A 21,982-nucleotide genomic window follows, 5' to 3' on the forward strand; every position below is an offset into this window, starting at 1 on the left:
CAACATACCGGTATATCAGATGGACTAACTTACAGAATGCATGTAAAACCTGTGTGATTAAAATGTGGGAAAGTTGTGGCAGCTTTAGTGGCTGCACCGTCACAGTTAGCTGCAGTTACCTGATAGTGCCAGAAGATTTACTGCCAGTTTCCTACAAGGAATCTCAATGGGAAAGCCAGCAAGAAGTCAGAAATTGTTCCCATTCCCACTGCTTTTTGCTCACCCATAGTTATTCTGCCTTTTTGTTTAGGTAAGGAAATATTTGAATATTTGAAATGATAACCCAATGGGTCACAATTGTCTAGTTAACTATAAAATGTTCAGTGATAACATATTGTATTGTTTTTAGGTTCACGTGGTTTGCAAGATTAGTTGGCAAAATGACTGCATTCTTGCAAATGTGTGTGCTTTATGGTTCAAACTGATATCCGGTTCATACTTTTATAATAAAAAATATATGCTGTAAAACATTATTCAGAGCTGCCTTGGAGTTTACTTTTAGTGAGAGGAAGAATACTGAATATCTGTGACAATTGGCTCCTCTACAGTATTGGATGAATTTATTTAAAAATAAAATTTAGGCCAAATAGATATCTTTACTGCAGAATATAGCATCATTTACAATTAACTAATGAGATTTTTTTTAAAAAAAATGCAGTATGTTGAACTTAGTTGTCATTAAAATACTCTTAAGTATTTTTTGCAAATGATGTGTAAGATAAATGTATTCATAATTTGATACTACAAAAAGAATTGGAACAGAAAAAATTGCAAGTTTTTACCTTCGCCATATATTTAAAACAGCTATGTTGCAATGCTGGTTTGCAAACCTCTCTAATGAATACTATTCTTTCTCATACTACCGAACAGACAGATTAAACTGGATGTTGGCACTGCTTTTTTATAGGATAATTACTTGCTTGGTGGCAGATGGCATGCGTATATTTTTGTGGAAGCCAATCCAGAAATGTAGGAAAAGTTTGAAAACAATATTTGCTTATATACTAGCTACTAGTTTATGTCTCCTATTTACATATATCATATGCTACCTGAATAATATATCTGAGTTCCCAGAGCTATGCTGTAGTTCAACAGAGTGTATAATGCATCTCTTTTGGACTTTTTAAAAAAATAAAAAGTGCTATAACCTTACATTTTAAGATATCCTTTCTAACGTTGTACAATAATGTGATATTACTCAATTTCTGATTTGTTGCTTGATCTTGGGATGTGTATTGCTTACAATATTTACCGTAGTTTCTATCCCAGTTCAGTTATTCACGCCTTAAAGAGTGATTCAAAGCTGTCTTATCAGCTTTTGCTGATTCTGAATCTTTGATGTCAAACACTTCAAAAGTAATGCCTCAGACTAAACATAATAGAAAAATTTATAACTTTCTTTGTCAAAATTGGGCAATTTTTAAAAATACAATAGCCCCTTGCAAGCAGAAGAAGCTTTTTTTGTATTTTTTGTGATAACCACAATTAAACTTTTTTTAAAGGAAGCAGATAATACATTACTTGTTATTCCCCTTCTGAGGGAAACACATCCTTGGGAAAATTCATATCCTTTATAATTTGGAAGTTTGTGTTCTTATGAAAATGATACACAACACAGAGAAAACCTCTGCTTTAAAAAAAAATGTTTAGCTTCTGTAGAAGGATGCCCTGGTCTCTTTGAGAAGAACATTGTAAAACTTTTCATTGGAGTGATTTTTAACCTGTAAAGAATGCATTACCACCCACAAATCTGGATTCACACAGCGTACTAAAATCTGAAGAAATTTACATTTAGTGAGATGCATATTATCTATGATTCTGTGTTCCACCAAATTTCTAATGAACTTTCAATGAAATTCTGATTTTTCTGCTTCATAAAAATGGTGATTTGATTTAGTCAGTTCCTGAATCTTTCCAAATCAGTTCAATTCTCCAATGGGATTCAATCTCCTAACAAATTTCACTCATCATGATTTCATATCAGTGTAGTTTTCTTGGCAATATTGCCATTGCATTCTGCTAACTAGAATATTTTTTATTAACCCATCTACCTATAGCCTTAGGGGTTTAAGTAGTATTTAAGACATAATGCTTATTACCGGTATATGTTTTTCAAGCTGGGAAAATTTTGCAACCGTTTTACTGATTCTATTCATAAAAATGAATTATTTTTATAGGTTCAGCTTCCTGGATCAAGTTTACAAGCTGCTGCCCAGTCCTTAAATGTACAGGTAAGAGTTACTATAAATTTCTCATCCGTCTGAATCCATTTAGTTGTGACACAATAGTGTGACACAATAATCATTAACTTAGGTGTTCAACAGCAATTAATGCTGTTAAAACTATTAAAAAGAGCTCCTTTTATATTACGGAAGCAGATATTATCATCATCATCCTTTTATCCTACCTTTTTAATATATCATTTTGGAAAGTTATGCAATATTGGAGAAAATACATTTATTTTCAATAATTGAATCTAAAACTTGTTCATTTCTATCAAAGATATATAGCTGACTAAATACGCTTTGTGTATTGTATGATGCTATACCACATTGTGATCCTCTGATTCTTATTAAGACATTCAAGCAATATATTAAAAAAAGAAAAGGAATACAACAAACAGTATTTTGAAGTGGCTTCATTATCAGAATGCTAAAGACCGAAGACTATTCTTGAAGCTTTCTAGAACACACATCTAGTTACAAATGATGCTTCTGAAAGGCGTAGGAAAAGTGACCTTCTTCTGTAAAAAAGAGGCTGAACATTGACTTGGTTGCCATGGTAAATTTTCAATCCCAGAGAGAGATGTTGGCAAACAGGCTATATCTCCAGTGCAGAATGTTTACAGTCCTGTGCTGTAATTATCTCTCAATGACTGGCAGAATTAATCAGAGCCTCTATGTTAATTAGCCTGCTCTGTGGTCCCCAAAACAGGTGGTGGAAAATATGCAAATCTATGCAGAATTTTAATGTTCTCCATAAGCAATTTTAATTAGCATAAACCCTCTTTGGGCTTTTTTCCCCATCTTTCTTTTGCTTTCTTGCTTGCATTTCCTACCTTGTGGCTATATTAATTTGTTTGTCTGTAAAATAGTTTAAATATGTAAACTGAGCTTGCTGTTATAAATACCAGGAATAATATTGGTATTCTGAGTGTTGGTTTTCTTTCCCTTGGTACTTTTTGTATACAAACATTTTAGTATTTTGTTTAAATTGAATGCCATATTGATAAAATGGATGCATGGAAATTGTGATCCTCTGATCCAAAGCTTCAGTGTATTAGTAATGGTTTTCCCAGTAATTAATAGGGTTGGGCAATGTCACATACTTGGTGAAGGTGTGCATCTAAGAATATCAGTAACATTGCATTGACTAGGAAAGTTTGGAAGCTTTAGCAGCACTAATTAATGTATTGGTTTAAACCAATACATAAATGACAGGGAGATAATAAATCAGAGGTTTTATGTACTCAACATATTCATTTATATCCAACTAAGAAAATAACCTGAAATTACTGCTCTTTTATTTTGTTCTAAATATTTTGTTTTTTTACTGGTATGAAAGCAAATACAACCCCCATCTATTATCTGTGCTCACTTACAGAAACGAATAAGCCTTTTAAAAAAAGTTTTTTTAAAAAACAAACAAATTAATTCACATTCAATGAAAAGGGAAAACACTATAATAGAATATGTTTTTGTCCATACTAATAACTGCTGTGTTCTACAAACTTTGTATTTTTCTTTCTCTAGTCTAAATCTAATGAAGAATCTGGGGACACTCAACAGCCAAGCCAGCCTTCACAGCAGCCTTCAATTCAGGCGGCCATACCGCAAACACAGCTTATGTTGGCTGGAGGGCAGATAACTGGGGTAAGATCAGCTATAGTGAATGAGAATGAGAATGAGCAACCTTCTCAAGTTGTGGTATTAGCCAAACAACCCAAAAAGGAAAATGAAGTAATCCCAGTGAATCTGAATTTATCAATATTATGCATTCCTGTAAATCTCTGACAAGGCCATAACACTGAGATTGTTATATAATTACTCTGTGTAAAGAGAGAAAGTACAAAACTTCTCTTTGCTGTTTCTTCTAAATATTGCAATTTCATATGATATTCTAGAGTGTAATGGAGTAGTCTTTTGATCTCTGAGCCCAATATATTGTATTAATGTTTTAAGTTTACACTTTTAGTTTTATATGTGGTGGCAAAAGTTGTCCTTGCTGGTTTCAACAATAAATTCATTTGAAATCTCCTAAGCAACAGCAGCTCTGTTGCAAAATATTAGTGATTGTAGATATAGATAATTTCAACAAAGCCTCTTAGCCTAAAACATTAGTGCATTTTTACATATTTGTTTCTACTCTTCTGAAACATAAGCTATTTGTGATAAGATCAGTAGCATCATAGAAACGGCAATGTAACTTATTACATGATTGAAATAAGATATGTATTGGTGTCTCTGAAGTCACAATGAACTCACTCTCATATTCATGAATATTGATCAGGTATTTTAATATTCATTCTAAAGAGTAACTTTGATTACATATTTTGGTTTGTTGACATTCTATTTTTCATATAGAAAAATGAACCCTTAGATTAACATTTTAAAAGTTGGCAGGAGATGAAAAGCTCTTTATATAGGCTTTTCAGTTGAGCTCTTTGTATATTTTTCAATTGAGCAAATGTATGCCATAACAATAGCTAAATAACATAAAAATCACAATTTTACTGTAATCTGAGTATCATTCTTTAAGGCTTATGATAAGAGTATGTGTGAATATTTGCATGGACCTGTTCAGCATCCTTCAGGCTTTTTCAAATGCTGTCTGGGGTCATATTGCTGAAATGTTCTTGCCTGTAATATAGGGAGTGGATCCAGGTCTTTGAACCTAGCAGCTCTCTCATTACAGAAACTGGGAAGAATATTAATGTGTCAGAGGGAGTTCGATGCCACCTGTTTCATAGAGATAATGCATGTTTGGAAACTGGCAGAGATGTCAACTTACCGGCTCAATGTTATCAAAACAAAAAGACAGACGGAAGAGGGGGTGCCTTGGAAAGGAACAAATGGTGCACATGTTCCTCATCTATATCTTAAGGCATAATGGGGATGATGGAACATGGCAGGGATTCATACTAATATGAAGCAGCTGGAGTATTATCAGTTGTTTGGTAACCACAGCCAGCATTGCTATTTTTCATTCATCTGGCTAATCGCTTGTGCTTCTGGTGGATGTAAATTTCCTTTCAAAGCCTGTCAATGATGGCTTGTTCTTTTTGCTTGCTATTTCCTGTCAGTGCTGTTTCTCTGCATTGCTTGCTTGCTAATTACCTTTTTCACATTGATCTTGAAGAAAAGTCATAGAGAATCTTGCTTCCCTGATCCCAATGGTACGAATGGTCACAAACACATGCCAGCCCCATTTGGGTGATGTAAAATTAACTGGATAGCTTGATTTTTTTTAACTGAATCAAAAAATGTTTAATATAAAATAGCCTATCTAATAAAAACTTCTCAGGAATTAACAGTAATATTTAAGAAAGCAGTTGTTCCTTTCCTTTATTAATTACTATCCTAAAACTTGTTTCTAGCTTACGTTAACACCAGCCCAGCAGCAATTATTGTTACAACAGGCACAGGCACAGTTGCTGGCAGCTGCAGTGCAGCATTCAGCCAGTCAGCAGCACAATGCTGCAGGGGCCACCATCTCAGCTTCTGCTGCAACGCCCATGACACAGATTCCTCTATCTCAGCCGATACAAATTGCACAGGTGAGGTTCAAACTGTTAATGGCTTTAGTTGGTCAAATATGTCTTCTTTTGTTTGTTCACAGAATAGCTGAAGTTTAGATCCATTATATATCATGTAGTGAGAATGTCTTGGGTACACAGTAACTGGATAGACGGGGAACTCATCAAATTTGTGGATGACACCAAGCTGGCAGGAATAGCCAACACTCCAGAAGACAGGCTTAAGATACAGGAGGACCTGGACAGACTTGAACACTGGGCGCTATCTAACAAAATGAAATTCAGTGGTGAAAAAAGTAAGGTTCTACATTTAGGCAAGAAAAATCAAATGTACAGGTATAGTATAGGGGGTACCTTGCTCAGTAGTAACTGTGAGAGGGATCTCTGAGTTCTACTGGACAGTCACTTAAATATGAGCCAGCAGTGACGACGTCGACGGTTTTTTCGGTTGTGTCACGACCCGACGTAATTGTCTCCCTATCTTAGTTCTAGTGCACTTCATAATTATGGTGAAATGTTACGGAATCATTCCGGTGTGAACCTTATGACGTAGGTCAAAACCAGTGGTGCTACATTTTTTCTACGACTCTGAGATCTTTCTGTACAGAGAAGAGCAACAAAGATGGTTAGGGGACTGGAGGCTAAAACATATAAGGAACGGTTGCTGGAATTGGTAGTTTAACGAAGAGAAGGACGAGGGGGGACATGATAGCAGTGTTCCAATATCTCAGGGGCTGCCACAAAGAAGAGAAAGTCAAGCTATTCTCCAAGGCGCCTGAAGGCAGGACGAGAAGCAACGGATGGAAACTGATCAAGGAGAGAAGCAACCTAGAACTAAGGAGAAACTTCCTGACAGAACAATTAACCAGTGGAACAACCTGCCTCCAGAAGCAGTGAATGCTCCAACACTGGAAGTTTTTAAGAAGAGACTGGACAGCCATTTGTCTGAAATGGTGTAGGGTTCCTGCCTGAGCAGGGGGTTGGCTCGATGACCTCCAAGGTCGCTTCCAACTTTATTATTATTATTATTATTATTATTATTATTATTATTATTATTATTATTATTATTATTATTATTATTATTATTATTATTATTGTGTGTGTGTGTAACTTTTTAAATCCATTACTATTCAATCGTAAGGAAGGAAGGAAATGAAAAAGTAGAAAGTGAGAGTAGGAAGCTTAGCTGATAAAGCTGAACTGTGGAATCAGCAAAGCAAAACTTCATGTCCAGATCTTCATATAACCTCTAGATCAGGGGTCCTCAACCCCTGGCCCATGCCCAATTCGGAACCAGGCCGCGCAAGCAGCAGGTGAGTACACACCCATGCATAGCTCCAGTTGTATGCATGCACCTGCTGCTTGCACAGAACCATCCCCTCTCTCCCCTCCCCCCCCTGTCTGGCTATCAAGTCAGAAAGGTTGGGGACCGCTGCTCTGGAATCTTTCACACTGCAGACTGAAGAAAATGGTTTTGTCATTTTCTTTATCATTAACAACATGGCTTTTCTTATTTGAATTTCTTTTATAACATATTACCAAATAACTATTTCTTGTAATAGATTTAGTCAGTGGAATCAGTGATTTGGAAGATCATCCAAATAGCACATAGACCAGGGGTAGTCAACCTTGGCTCTTTTATGACTCCTGGACTTCAACTCCCAGAATTCCTGAGCCAGCTGTGCTGGCTCAGGAATTCTGGGAGTTGAAGTCCACGAGTCATAAAAGAGCCAAGGTTGACTACCCCTGACATAGACCATTAAGTCAAAATCTTAGTGCTACGTACAGGAATCAAATTCATTAGTGACAAATGGTAAATCAGTCTCAGCCTGTATCTGAACACATCTAGTAAAGGAAAGTCCATTAATACTATTAGAGAATTGCTCTTATTGTTAGAAAAAATTGGCCTTGACTAATTAATTTTCATTTAATTAATCGATTTCTGTATGAATACATTAAGCAGATCTTTAAAAATTAGGTAGTGGTGTTTCTTGCCTTCTGTCTAGTTCTGTTAATAATATTGTTATACAGCAGTATAATATGATAGACTAATATATGATATAAATAATGTAGCACTTATTTGAATATCATAAAAGAATCCATTTTTACCATTCTGCTTGTCGACCAATTTGTTGCCTCTGAAAGAGCTACTAATGTTTCAGTGGTCATCATGACACCATCGGTATGATTCCCAGTATTTTTTTTTAATGCAGAAAAACATTATGATGATGATGATGGATTGGTCCTGGCCATTTCCAAAATGTACATTGCCTCATTTATATTTCATCCCTTGCTCCTCATGCATAAGTGGGGAAATCCTGCACGTTTTGCTGGCTAGAAAGGAGAAAAGGTAATAAAGAAAGGCAGTATTTCCCCCCCCCTCTAAAAATGCCAACTGCTTGCACAGAAGTAGGTGCATGAAAAAAGGAGGCAGAACCCATTAGATCTTCCTGTTATTGAAGGTTGCTGCAGAAAATCTCAGTGGGAGTCTGCCTTTTTCATGAGCCAGTTGACTGATGAGAACAAAAATGGCTTTTCTCCTGCCCTTTCACAACTTCCCTATCAGCAAGGGACAGGTACAGAAAATGAAAGAGCCAGCCTGAAACATCAGCATTTGCTAAGTATTAAGAAGTTATTTCTGTTACGAACATGGCAGCATATCTGAAAACTTGAAAAGTTTTTCAGTGGAAGGGATGATAAAATGGATTGAACCCTTTTTGTTCCGTGTATATTCTTCAAAGGTGTACGTAGGTGTATCGTGTTCAGGGAACAAAATGTTTGGGATCCTTCTTCCTTTGGCTTTATTTTAAAAAGGAGAAGGAGAAGGTGTTTAGTTTTGGATATCTCATAATGTTTTCCTTCTTGAAGGATCTGCAGCATCTACAGCAGCTCCAGCAACAAAATCTCAATCTGCAACAGTTTGTCTTGGTGCATCCAACAACCAACTTGCAACCAGCACAGTTCATCATCTCACAAACACCGCAGGGGCAGCAGGGTAAGCAAAACGTTTCTGAGGTGATCTTTTAGAGTTTTTCATATAGCAAATTCCTGTATTTTTGAGAAATTTAAAAAAAAAATTGGTTACAGGCATGCTTCTTTTGGGAGAAAAAGAAACTGTTCTATTGGAACCATCAGATTGACTAGTCATGTGATCAGAATGCATCTACTCGGTGTTTCTTTATAAGAATCATTTATTCTTACAGTAGCTGTGAAAGATAAAGGAATATATTTTAAAATAGTTTTTTTTCTAATTGCATATTGATTAATCAGCAACAAATTTACATTTCTTTGGAATGTTCAGCTGGATCACCTGCTTGAAGCTTAAGCATATAAGAGTAATCATTAATTGTCTGAGGTTGTTTCCAACAAAACCTATGGAATAGACAGGGCTTTTTTTCTCATAGAACGCCCAGAACTGAGTTCCGGCACCTTTTTTGGATGGAACCTTGTAGGGTAGGCAAGTCAGGTTTTTGACATGTGTGAGTTCCGGCACCTTTTTTTTTTTTTTTTTTTTTTACAAAAAAAAGCACTGGGAATAGATATGCCATGAACATTCTAGAAGACTCTATTATTATGAGAATAGTGTCTTTATATTTTGGATCTGTCCATCGTTTGTTTGTTTGTTTTTGCTTAAAGGAAGCACAAAAAGCTGGAATCAAAAGGGACATGCCTTAAACATGATTTGCTGAATGCTTTTGGTTAGCACAAAATAATCTTAATGCATTTATTATTTTTATAATTTCAGTACTGCCCAACACCACTGGCTCTGAGTGGTTTTGCTCCAGATAAAATCATGGAAAAACATATACCACATAGTAACCAAAGGCCTGGAATGTCTTTAAGGCCTTCAGAATGTCACCAGGGTAGGAATCATACTGATATCAGTGGGAACCTCATTCCAGAGAGCAGGCCCCTTGATAAAGAAGTCACATTTCCTGGATTCTGATAGAGAGCACTGTTTAATCAAAAGAACATGGAACACATCAATTATATCAGCACATGTGGACCAGGCAGAAACCAGGGAAGATGGATGATCCTTCAAATAATCTGTTCCTATGCCATGCAGAGTTTTATAGGTTATAACCAACATATTGAATCACACTTGGAGCATGCTGGCAACCAGTACAGCTTGTAAAGTGGAAGTCTCACATAGACATTCTGAGGTATATGTATCATCCCCACACTGCTGCATTCTGGACCAGTTGAACCTTCTTAATGATATTCAAGGATAGTCCCTATGTACAGCGCATGGCAATAATTAAGCCATGAGGTGAATAGAATATGACTGATTTTCTGTAGGAAATATTGGGCTTAATATAGATATCCTTTAACGGTAGGCTGAGCTACAAGTACTGTATGATACAAAAAATCTTTGCTTTTTAGAACCTGTACTACAGCAAACTATGCTAATTCATTTCATTTATGTAAATGCATTTCAATTTTCAGGTCTCCTGCAAGCGCAGAATCTCTTAACGCAACTACCTCAGCAAAGCCAAGCCAACCTCCTGCAGTCTCAGCCAAGCATCACTTTCACCTCTCAGGTCAGTTTATTGTTTGTTTATTTTGTTTTATGAATTCTGCTAACTGATGAGGATAGAAGAAATAGTGCATGATTTGAATTGTTGGTCTCATTCTTCAGGATTATCTGTAGAACCCAGGTGACCTTCAAAATACCTATCATGTCATCTTCTGTAGGGTGACACATTGCTGCAGTATTTCTCATCAACAAATTTACTGGAAAAGAGGGGCATGGAATAACATTTCCAATTCAGTTTCATTTTCAATTGCCTCCAAACAAATATTTGGTAGGCTACTGGGAACATACCGTAGTATTTTAGGTGTAAAGGAGAATGAGAGGGGAATAATGCCGTCGATCTCCCCTCGTTATAATTTCTCTTCCCAAACACAATCTTCATCTTGATCACAGTAAGTGAGGGTGCTAAGTTAATAGCCTTTCCCCATTCCAGTGATCCTTATCATGGAAGGGGAAATAGAGATGTTCTGATACCTCTTCCTCTTCAAGATCTTTCTTTCTATTATTTCATAGTTTAAGAAGAAGCTTTTAAAATAATATTTATTTCAATCCTGAATCTCCATCTGTTTATTTTCGGTGGATCATTTTGAATGCTAGCATTAAGAGAGTGAGAAGAAAATTTTATCTCTATTCGTTTTATCTATGCCATCAATTATTTTATATAATTCTATCATATCTTTCCATACCATTCTTAATTGCAAGATAAGGAATCTCATTGCTGTAGCCTTTCCTCATGGGAGCTGCTTTATCCCCCTTTTTTACATTAACTTCAGTGCTGAACTGTACACAGTAGTCAAGGGCGATTGCTCCATAAATTTATATGGCAATATTATATTGGTACTAATGTTCCCTTTCTGTATTCCATCCATGACATTCGTCTTTTGTGCAGCATTTTCAAGCTGTCCATTGTTACATAATCACCTTTCCTGGTCAGTTACTACCAGCTGAGATCCTATTAATATACAATGAATTTTAGATTTTTTAAATGCCAACATGTAACTCTTTACACTTGTTTACTTTGAACTGTATTCACTTGGGAAAGCCCATTCTTTAAAATCACTTTGGATTTAGTCACCTATTGCTGCTATTCAGCCCTACTTCCATATAATTTGTATACAAGTTGTTCTGAACTAGGTCTTTGTGAGAATTGAAAATTTATGCCTACTCTCTGCTCCCTGGTTTTAATTAATTGCTAGTTCATGAGAGCGCTTGATTATGCCTACGACTCTTTGGTGAGATTCTTAGATCAAAGCTTTTCAGAAATTGTGAAATATCTGTTAAGCTATCCTGATACCTGATATCAAAAATATCTGTCTTCATTTTTATTACTTTGAAATAATTGAAAGTATTAACTTCCTTCCAAATAGCTATTGTGATATCAATTTTACTTATATGGTTTTTCCAGGACACTGTTGACCATGTGATAATTGACACACATTCCTAGGAGTACATAACACCAATATCATACATTGCCTAATTATCTTCCAAGTAAACTTTAAAAATGCTGGTTTTAAGACTATGATGTCCTCCGTGGTTTGGTACTCTTGACAGTTTCAGGACTAGTTATTACAACCTGATCTTTCCCAATCTACTTAGTCATTCAGAGAAAATCTTGCACTCCCACGCTTTCAAGAAACAAATTGAATCAAAGCTAGGAGGCACTGCTTTTCAATAGTAAAACTGTTATTTTGGAATAATTTTTCAGTAGAGATTATACTGCCCCCCATTATGATTGCTTTCAGGATGATTGAGCTCTTTTAGAGAGTATTCTATATATTTTATGTGTTGTGCCATCTTGTGTAATTTTATTAAATTATGCTGATCTTGTTATATGTATAAATTTTATCATTTAGTGACTGAACTGTAATTTTAAATATAGCATGGATGTTTAATTTTTCTGAATCCCAGTGAGCTTCCAAGAATTATTATTGACCGTGGTTAGAAATGCAATAAATGCATCATATTCCTTAGCTCATTCACACTGCATAGTGCTGCAGTTCCCAAACTTTGTCACGTCACCCTAAGCCACAACAGCAAACTCACAGGAGCGCCATGGGATATTTTAAATTTTGACCTAATTATAGGTAGTCCTCGACTTATGATGACAATTGAACCCAAAACTTATGTTGCTAAGTGAGAAATTTGTTATGTGAGCTTTGCCTCATTTTATGACTTTTCTTGCCACATTTGTTAAGTGAATCACTGCAGTTGTTAAGTTAGTAACATGGTTGTTAAATAAATCTGGTTTCCCCATCGACTTTGTTTGTCAGAAGGTCACAAAGGGCAATCACGTGACCTTGGGACACTGCAACCGTCATAAATATGAACCACATATCAAGATCTGAATGTAAATCACATGACCATGGGGATGCTGCAGTGGTCATAAGTGTGAAAAATGGTCATAAGTCACTTTTTTCAGTGCCATTGTAACTGTAGACAGTGGCTAAATGAACTGTTGTAAGTCGAGGACTATCTGTACTTAGTGAAAATAATTGTTTGGTATTTATTTTGCCCTGGGGCACCATGGAAAAATTTACTGAGAAAGCAAGGGTTCTGTATACCACAAAAGTTTGAGAACCTCTGGCATAGTGACATAAACTATTGAGTGCAAGTGCACTTGAATTGAACACAAGACAATTGTGTTGTGGTACATTATTACTGCACTTTTCATATTACTCTGTTTTCCCATATTTCTTAGCAGCCAGCAACCCCAACACGCACAATAGCAGCGACCCCTATTCAGCCACTTCCACAGAGCCAGACAACACCAAAGCGAATTGATACACCCAGCTTGGAAGAGCCCAGTGATCTTGAGGAGCTTGAGCAATTTGCCAAGACTTTTAAACAAAGACGGATCAAACTTGGATTCACTCAGGTATGACCACAAATCCATTTAGAAGGAATTTGGTCACTGGTATTCAGATCTGAGACTCTCAATCACTTTTCCCAATTAGAAGTGGTTTCTTATTTATAAATTTGCAATATTATTTAATGTTTATTCAGACTGATATATTTAAATAAATGCTTATTGGATATTTGGCACCCAATTTGATAAGGGACTTTTGAGGCATATCTATTGGACTCCTAAAAATAATGTGCTAACAAAGAACTTCTGGTTTAGATAGAGCTCACACTTAATATTATGGAGCATTGCATGTTTCGATATGGATCTATGTTATAAAAACATCTTCATAACTTCCCATAGAAAATCTCTTAGGTGGGATTAACTCATCTGTGGCAAGTTTTTAAGAGATATTGCAGATATAAAATGAACATATTATACTGTATGCAATAAGTATTTCAGATATTCTACAATAGTAGTTTACTGAAGGTGGAAAACCATCTCTTACATATTGAGTAGAAATCTTCTTACATCTGATATCCGGAACAAATTACCGTCTTTTCGTCCTTGTAGGGTGATGTTGGGCTCGCTATGGGTAAACTATATGGAAATGATTTCAGTCAAACTACTATTTCTCGCTTTGAAGCCTTGAACCTCAGCTTTAAGAACATGTGCAAGTTAAAACCACTTCTGGAAAAGTGGCTCAATGATGCAGGTAAATTGTTGTCTAGATTTTCTCATAATTTCACAGCAGATTTCTGGAATTCTGAAAATGCTTCCTGTTAATTTTCCTGAGGATATAAATACAGGAATATATCTGTAGAAGACTTAATGCATTACACACACAAAAATGTGGAATAGGATTTACGAGTAAAACTTGTCAGATTTTTCAAAAAAAAAATCTTGTGCAGTATTGGCTAAAGCTTAAAGCTTTTCCATATCTGTGTCTTATTTATAGTTGTTTTCTGTTAAAAATAACTTCATAAGCATTTCATAAAATTTTATGTTCCTAAGACAAGTGTTAAAAAATATTTGAGAAAAAATACTGAGTGGTGGACATCAAACTTTTATTCTAAATAAGGATATATGCAGTTTACCACAGTGTAAAACCATATGTTTAATAAATAAGATGTTAGTATATATAGTTGTGGGAAGTTGATTTCATTCATTGGAATTCTGAGTCTCCTTTCTTTTTGCAAGTGGGTGAGCTGCTTGTTTCGTTGGAATGGATTTGTACATATGAGCTTCAGGTCCCAAACAATAGAACTTTGGAATGTATGTATGTTTTTAGGCAAGCACAATGAATGAAATTTACTTTCTTTAAACTAACTTCCTGCTTACGTTACACTAATTACCATGATTAACTTGACCTTTTTGCAGAAAACCTCTCATCTGATTCAGCTCTTTCCAGCCCAAGTGCCCTGAATTCTCCAGGGCTGGGGATTGAAGGCTTGAACCGTAGGAGGAAGAAACGCACCAGCATAGAGACCAACATACGTGTGGCCTTAGAGAAGAGTTTCCTGGAGGTCGGTACTTGCACTGTACTATTCTGGTATATAAGATATATCAATATTTAAAAAAAAAAAAAAAAGTTGATGAAATGGAGCGCAAATGCTCATATATGCACACTGTTTTAGGACTTTTGTGGAAAATAGGTCACACACAAACAAGTGCATCTTTGCATTGATATGTCCCTTGCATTTTTTTATATTTTTATTTTAATAAATAATTGAAGATGTATTAGAAAGAAAGAGCGTAAAAGAAAAGAGAAAAAAAATAGAAAGATTTACAAGCAGTATAAAATTGAATAAGAATTTTCAAGGTAACATTAGACTAGCACTGGATATAAAGGTAATGGTTATATCAGTATATTATTTCAAAATGATTATTAAGATATTATTCAGTAATTAGCAAGGCAGAGAGTATAATAAGAATCATTAAACAGAATGAGCTATTTATAAAAAATATCTAATTGAATATTATCTATTCTTATTGCAACAATTCAGGCAAGATTTAATCATTTAAAACCTTGTGTTAAGAGAATTCCAAACTTAAGATGTAGTACTTTTCCATAAGTAAAATTAAGATCTAAATTCAATTCCACATCAGACTTTTTTTTCTAAATAAAAAGTTATTTTTGACACCGAAGGATATGTTCACAACTTAGTCTGCTATTCTTTCAGAGAATGAATCATATGTGATTTCCAGTGAGAGGCATATAAAGTATTCTAGCAGTTAAAATATGAAGCAAACGCCGCATATTTTATAGGGATATAAAGATTTATTTTACTTTGTAATAAGATATCATTTGTATCTAGCGTATCTGTGGTACTTACTTCTATTATTGTAGTTTCCTTTTAAAATACCGGCAGAAAGGAATATAATCCAAATGATATCATGCAACAGAAAATAGTCTAAATGGTTTATCTTTCAGAACCAAAAGCCTACCTCGGAAGAGATAACCATGATAGCTGACCAGCTGAAAATGGAAAAAGAGGTGATCCGTGTTTGGTTCTGTAATCGGCGCCAGAAGGAAAAAAGAATTAACCCACCTAGTAGTGGTGGAACCAGCAACTCGCCCATCAAAGCAATGTTCCCTTGTCCAACTTCATTGGTAAAAATTCAAAACCATTTGAATTATGTTAGATTGGGAGATAATTTGACAATTCTTGCTAAGAATAGCAAGAGGATGATATTAATATTTTTGCTCCTAAGGATCTCAAAATCTGAAACTTATCATGAGTGGACATTAATGTACACAGTTCAGTTCTTATTATTTCTGTTTTGTAGTTGATGAAGAAAGATATTTATGCCTAAGGCATGCCACTTTGAATACTGCATTTAACTCTGCCTTTGTAGTATGCTAATATATTTAATTTTGTTCTTCCACACTTAGAAAGATTAATGATTTTCTAAAAATAACGAAAGGTAGCTTCTTGTGAAAATCTAAAGCTATATAGAAGTTTTCATTTGACTCCTTTATTCATTGGTGACATCCTTTTTTTAGGATTTCAGCTATTTTGTTTTGATCTATAGGTGGCAACTACGCCAAGCCTTGTGACAAGCAGTGCAGCTACCACTTTGACTGTCAACCCTGGGCTCCCTTTAACCAGCGCAACTGTAACTAGTTTGGCAGTCACAGGTAAGAGGCCATTTGGACTGCAACTCCATAGAAACGCTTGCTCTTTTAAAGATAAAATTATCATCATCATGTCTATATAGGTAATTCTCAAGTTATGATCGTTCACTTAACGCTCATTCAAAGTTATGTGATCAGCGCCCCCTAGTGCTTACGAGCAAGCCCCACAATTATGACTGTTGCAGCACCACGGTAGTCGTTCGCCCTTACAAGCAACCGCAGAGTTTCTGCAGTATTCATCCTATTCACCTCCCCACTCCTCACAACTGCTTCCCCCTCCCTTCCTGCCGCGCCGGAGTCACTTACCTTGCAAAATATATCTCCTCTGCCACAAATGCTTTTCGTGCTGACAATGGAAGTTCCTGGGTGCCATAATATCGTGCGAGTTCAAACACCCATTCTTTGCAAAAGAGATCATGGCCCCTGGAAGCTTCCATTTTCTGGGGGGGGAGAAGAGTTTGCTTCATTTGCACACTTATGGGACAAAGCATGGAATCAGAGTCAGCCGGGCACAAGAACCAATACCGTCCATGGCACAGCTGAGCAGCTCGCAGCAACCACCTGAGCGATCATGATCCCCCTTCCCAGCCAGCCAGCCAGCCACCCCACCCGACCTAGTCCTTGCCTGGCCGGCCGGCTGGCACAAATCCTCACAGCTCTTCTCTTCCTCTTTGTCCTCCTCACTCAAGCGGAGGCAGGAGCTTGTGTTTCTCAGCTCCATCTGAGTGGAGGAAAGTGGAGGCACAGCAGCAAGATTGCCCTCAAACAATAAGACCCGGGTGCGCTGCTTGCTTGTGTGTGCCGGCCTTATTGAGGGTAATCCTGCTGCTGCACCTCTGCTTTCCTCCACTCAGATGGAGCCAAGAAACCCAAGCTGCTGCTGCTGCTCATAAACTTCTTATCCAAAGAGAGACCGTGAGGAAACTGGATTCTCCCTCTGTAAGCAAATGGGGCGGTTCAAAACGAAGCAAATCGTTTCGTTTTCAAACGTCAGATAGGCGCACATCAGCTTCTTATCCAAAGGGAGACCTTGGGGAAACTAGATTCTCCCTCTGAGCAAATGGGGCAGTTCAGAAGGAAGCAATTTCACTGCGTTTTCAAGCATTGCATTCGCACACAGATGGTGCTCCCCAAGATCTCCGTTCGGATAAAAGGTGTTTGAGCACCCATGGGAGCCTTGGAAACGCAGTGATTTGCTGCATTTTCAAGCTTTGTATTCACACTCAGATGGAGCTCCTCATCTCCCAAAGATCTCCATTTGGATAAAAGGTGTTTGAGCAGCAGCAGCTTGAGTTTCTTTGCTCCGTCCAAGTGAAAGGAAGCAAAGGTGCACAGCGGGATTGCTCTCAATGAGGCCGGCGCACACGAGTGAGCAGCGCACCACGTCTTCTTGAGAGCAATCCTGCTCTGTGCCTCCGCTGCTGCTCAAGCACTTTTTATCCAAACCAAGACCTTAGAGAGATTGAGATCTGGCTGACTTGCAGAGGGATCAGGAGTACTGAAATGATGTCTCTTGTTTTGGAGGAAGCACTAAGATTATAGTATTGAGAGATTGAGGAGGAACTTGACACATCAGGAAAGTGCATGTGAATCCTGATAAAAAAAATTAGCCAGTATTCAGTCCTTCAGTTGAATCAGGGGTATTACATATACCAAATGCCACATGTTGCTATTTTAAAACATTGTTGATCCATGAATGGCCAGGCATAATTGGAAATAATATTTTGGATTTCTCAAAAGAAATAGACTAATTTTGAAATTGAGATAATCCATCTCAATTGGATCCTTCAGTTATATTATGATTTCTTAATGTATTTTGTTTGTTCTGGATAATCGGTTAGGAGCAAGGCTATGCTTATTCATACCAAAGAAAAGAACAGTGAGGAAAAAATGTTCATTATAGTAGTTTATAAGTCAAATCAAACAATTTGAACTGAATATTTGAAATAGAACACTAAATGTTCTATTTTGACTTGACTTATAAACTAAACATAACAGTCGTAAAAGCAATGGAAACAGTTTTATTTATTTTAAAACACATTCTGCTTTCTTAGTTAAAAAGTGAAAGATGGCATGCAAATTGAAGTAGGAACAGTAACTCAGTTGGAATACCTGATGCTGTTTATTTCTAGACACATTTTAAAAACAGCTTTATAGAGAGGATGTTACAGTAATGAAACTTGATAGAATATGAGTAACTGTAGTATAGCTCAAACTGTCCAACAAAAATAGTTTATAAACCAACCAAAACTAGTAATTCTACTTGGGTCATATCTGAACTCTAAATCTTTAAATGCATCAAGTTATAAGCATGATATTTTAGCACAGTATAGCTCTGTGAAGGTCAGGCTACACATTTATTCCATTATGAAAAGGTCAGCTATCCTTGTTAATTTGAATATTTGGTCCAGTCTTTTTGATGAGGAAGGTTTATTGTTAATCACCAAGTTATGACTCATTTGTGTGTATTCTGAAGCCTTTTTCTATCTGGATGTTTGAACTACAGTCCTCGCTTAATGACTACAATCAAACCAGCCACTTCATAGTTAAGGGATGTAGTCACTCAGACATCACATGATGATGACCGACTTACAATTTCCCTTTCACTGCAGTTGTTAAGCAAGACATCACATGACTGTGACTTGTGATTTTACTGCTGACTTTTCCATTGACTAATTATTAGAAGCCAGCTATAAAGCATAGAAATAGCAATCACTTAACCACAGGATGTTATAGTGGTTGTAAATGTGAGAACTGGTTCTGAAGTTAGTTTTTTAGCATTGTCATAATGTTGAACAGTCCCTAAACAGGGCAGTCATTAAGCAAGGATACTTGTTTCTGCCCTGAGTTAACCACTGCTTATACTCAAATTCTTGCTCTTTTGTTCCATTAGAGTAACATTGGCTCCATTTAGCAATGTCTCATCCAGGTACTTCAAATATTGTATCATTTTAGGCACCACAGAAACCATACCCAACAATACAGCAACCGTAATTTCTACGGCACCTCCAGCTGCCTCGGCAGTAACATCACCCTCCCTAAGTCCTTCTCCTTCTGCCTCTGCTTCCACATCTGAGGCATCCAGTGCCAGTGAGACAACCACAACCCAGACAACCTCCACCCCCTTGACCTCGGCACTTGGGACCAGCCAGGTGATGGTAACTGCTTCTGGTTTGCAAACTGCAGCAGCAGCAGCTGCACTACAAGGAGCTGCACAATTGCCTGCAAATGCAAGTCTGGCTGCTATGGCAGCTGCGGCAGGATTGAATCCAGGCTTGATGGCATCTTCCCAATTTGCAGCTGGGTGAGTATCTTTAAAACTTGTTTTTTTAAAGTATCAAGTTAAGCGAGAGAACCTAGGAGTCATCACATTTCGGTACCTTTATCTAAAATATATGGTGATTAAAAATCTACCGATCTTGTTAATTCTTTGTTAAACGAAAGTATAACAAAGTATAACATTTGACACTTTTCCTAGTTTAAAAATATTTAGTGGAGTTAACAATCCTTGTTCATATTTCTATCACTTTCATCTTCAAATATTGACAGTGTTACGGTGTATTATTGTATAATCCAAATTAAACAGTTTACTTAATAGAGCTGCTTCAGTTCTAGAAAAAGATATATTTTTTGCCCTTAAATTAACAACTCACCTGTTTTTTTGGTTGTTTGGTTGTTTTGCTTTGCGTTTTGGATTTGCAGAGGTGCCTTACTTAGTCTCAATCCTGGGACGCTAGGTGGTGCTCTCAGCCCAGCTCTGATGAGCAACAGTACATTGGCAACTATTCAAGGTTAGTTACTACACTATACTTTCTATTCCTGTTAAATTTCTATACTCTTTTTTCTGTTCCTTCTTTTTGAAAGCTATAGATGTTATATACCGTATATATTTAACATGTAAAAGCCCCTAGCGGAAATAATTTAACAGGGATTTATTTCTAAAGAAACATAATGAATAAAAATGTCTATTTCAGTCTATCTTAGGATAAAAGACAACAAATAAGTCTCTGATATGCATGTTCACATATTAAATTACATTAAAAAAAATCTGACACATTAACTACCTTGGAACTTGCTTCAAATTCAGTGGTAGGATCAGTGGTAAAAACAAAATACTTATATACAAAATTTCCCCAAAATGTTGGAAATATTGGGCAAATGTTACTTTCTCTTTATTATTCTCTATCTAAAGGTGGCAAAGGTACCTAATTGTCCTGCCTCTTATTTTCCTTACAACAGCCCTTCTGGTGGGTTGGGCTGAGCGTATGTGATTAGCCCAAGGTCACCCAGCCAGCTTTCATGCCTAAGGTGCTAGTGTATTAACCTTGTGGTTAATACACTAGCACCTTAACTGGTACACCAAATTGGCTGTCCCTTGTGAAATGAACAGTCACTGAGAATCCCCTTTCCATTTGAATTTGGTACATATTTAGAAGTATATCTAAGTCTATTTGGTTTTTGAAGCTACAGACCAAAGATTTCTGAGGCTATGAGCTCAGTGATTAAAGATGCTCGAACTCCTTATTGAATTGGCATCCAAATCTCATTATATGGTCAATTAGAAAGAATTGGCAAGGCAAAATACCCACACTGTGACAAGATATAAAAAAGAGTTTATCATCTGCCAGCTACTTGATTAGAATCTAAGGATTCTTTGCCTCAATTTTGGAAGTCATCCCAAGTTTTTAGAAATACAATTTTGTGATTTTGATGATCTTTCATAATGAATCTAACGAACGTTCACTCTTCAAATCTGCATTTCCTATGCGGTAAAAATTGTAAATTTCCTTAAGTGGAAAATGAATTTGCAATTTCAAATCGTTAAAGAGACCTAAAAAGGAAGCTCTTTCTTCTTTTTTTTTTCTTTTGTTTGCCTATGGTATTTTGGGGAGTTGGCTGTGTTAATGCTGACATTTATTATTCCTCTTTTTAGCTCTTGCATCTGGTGGCTCTCTTCCAATAACATCGCTGGATGCAACTGGGAACTTGGTATTTGCCAATGCTGGAGGTACACCCAACATCGTAACTGCCCCACTGTTCTTGAACCCTCAGAATCTTTCACTGCTCACCAGCAACCCAGTTAGTTTGGTCTCTGCAGCTGCAGCCTCCGCAGGGGCCTCTGGACCAGTTGCCAGCCTTCATGCCACCTCCACCTCAGCAGAATCTATCCAGAACTCTCTCTTCACAGTAGCTTCAGCCAGTGGGGCTGCTTCCACCACCACTACGGCCTCCAAGGCACAGTGAGTTGGGCTGAGCTGTGCTAACCCTAGCCTGTTTCATGCTGCAGTGAGTTTGGCTGTCAGCCGGGCTTCTGAACTGCAAATTGTGATTGGCTTCCTCCTGCCATCTTACTGGGGACAAGGGAGAGAAGGAAAAATATTAGAAACAGGAAAAAAAAAACAGCAAGAAAAAGAAGGATTTAAAACTGGGACAAACAGTTGCCTAATTTTATAAGAAACACTGTCTTTTCAGGATTGCTTCATTGATTGGAGAACTTTCTAACCAAAAATGTAAAAAAAAAAAAAAAAAAAGGACTACTTATCATTTCCAGCAGTCTCAGTGACAAGTTAAGGTGGGTTATCAACTCAAACATAGGAATGGGTTTTCTTTTTTCTTTTCTTTTTGATCTGAATATCTTTTTTTTAATTATCTTTTATTGGTCTGTTGTACAGGCCATAATGTCATACAAGATGTTTATAATCTTATCAATTG

At 36.7% G+C, this 21,982-nt stretch overlaps 1 protein-coding gene across 1 annotated transcript in view; it reads left to right on the top strand.

Moving 5' to 3' along the window:
* POU2F1 (POU class 2 homeobox 1) overlaps positions 1-21,766 on the top strand; it is a 33,539-nt gene extending 11,773 nt beyond the window's left edge. The window contains exons 3-15 of the mRNA XM_015826564.2: positions 2,178-2,231; positions 3,753-3,872; positions 5,597-5,776; positions 8,624-8,750; positions 10,202-10,296; positions 12,991-13,164; positions 13,705-13,846; positions 14,512-14,657; positions 15,566-15,745; positions 16,168-16,273; positions 19,226-19,574; positions 19,973-20,061; positions 21,204-21,766. Of these exons, the coding sequence (XP_015682050.1) occupies positions 2,178-2,231; positions 3,753-3,872; positions 5,597-5,776; positions 8,624-8,750; positions 10,202-10,296; positions 12,991-13,164; positions 13,705-13,846; positions 14,512-14,657; positions 15,566-15,745; positions 16,168-16,273; positions 19,226-19,574; positions 19,973-20,061; positions 21,204-21,514 (2,073 nt within the window). The 3' untranslated portion in view covers positions 21,515-21,766. The remainder of the gene's footprint in view (positions 1-2,177; positions 2,232-3,752; positions 3,873-5,596; positions 5,777-8,623; positions 8,751-10,201; positions 10,297-12,990; positions 13,165-13,704; positions 13,847-14,511; positions 14,658-15,565; positions 15,746-16,167; positions 16,274-19,225; positions 19,575-19,972; positions 20,062-21,203) is intronic.
* Positions 21,767-21,982: the final 216 nt, after the last annotated feature.

This window comes from Protobothrops mucrosquamatus, unplaced genomic scaffold (genome assembly GCF_001527695.2).
Source record: "Protobothrops mucrosquamatus isolate PMUCROS unplaced genomic scaffold, P.Mucros_1.0 scaffold3180, whole genome shotgun sequence".
Taxonomy (NCBI): Eukaryota; Metazoa; Chordata; class Lepidosauria; order Squamata; family Viperidae; genus Protobothrops; species Protobothrops mucrosquamatus.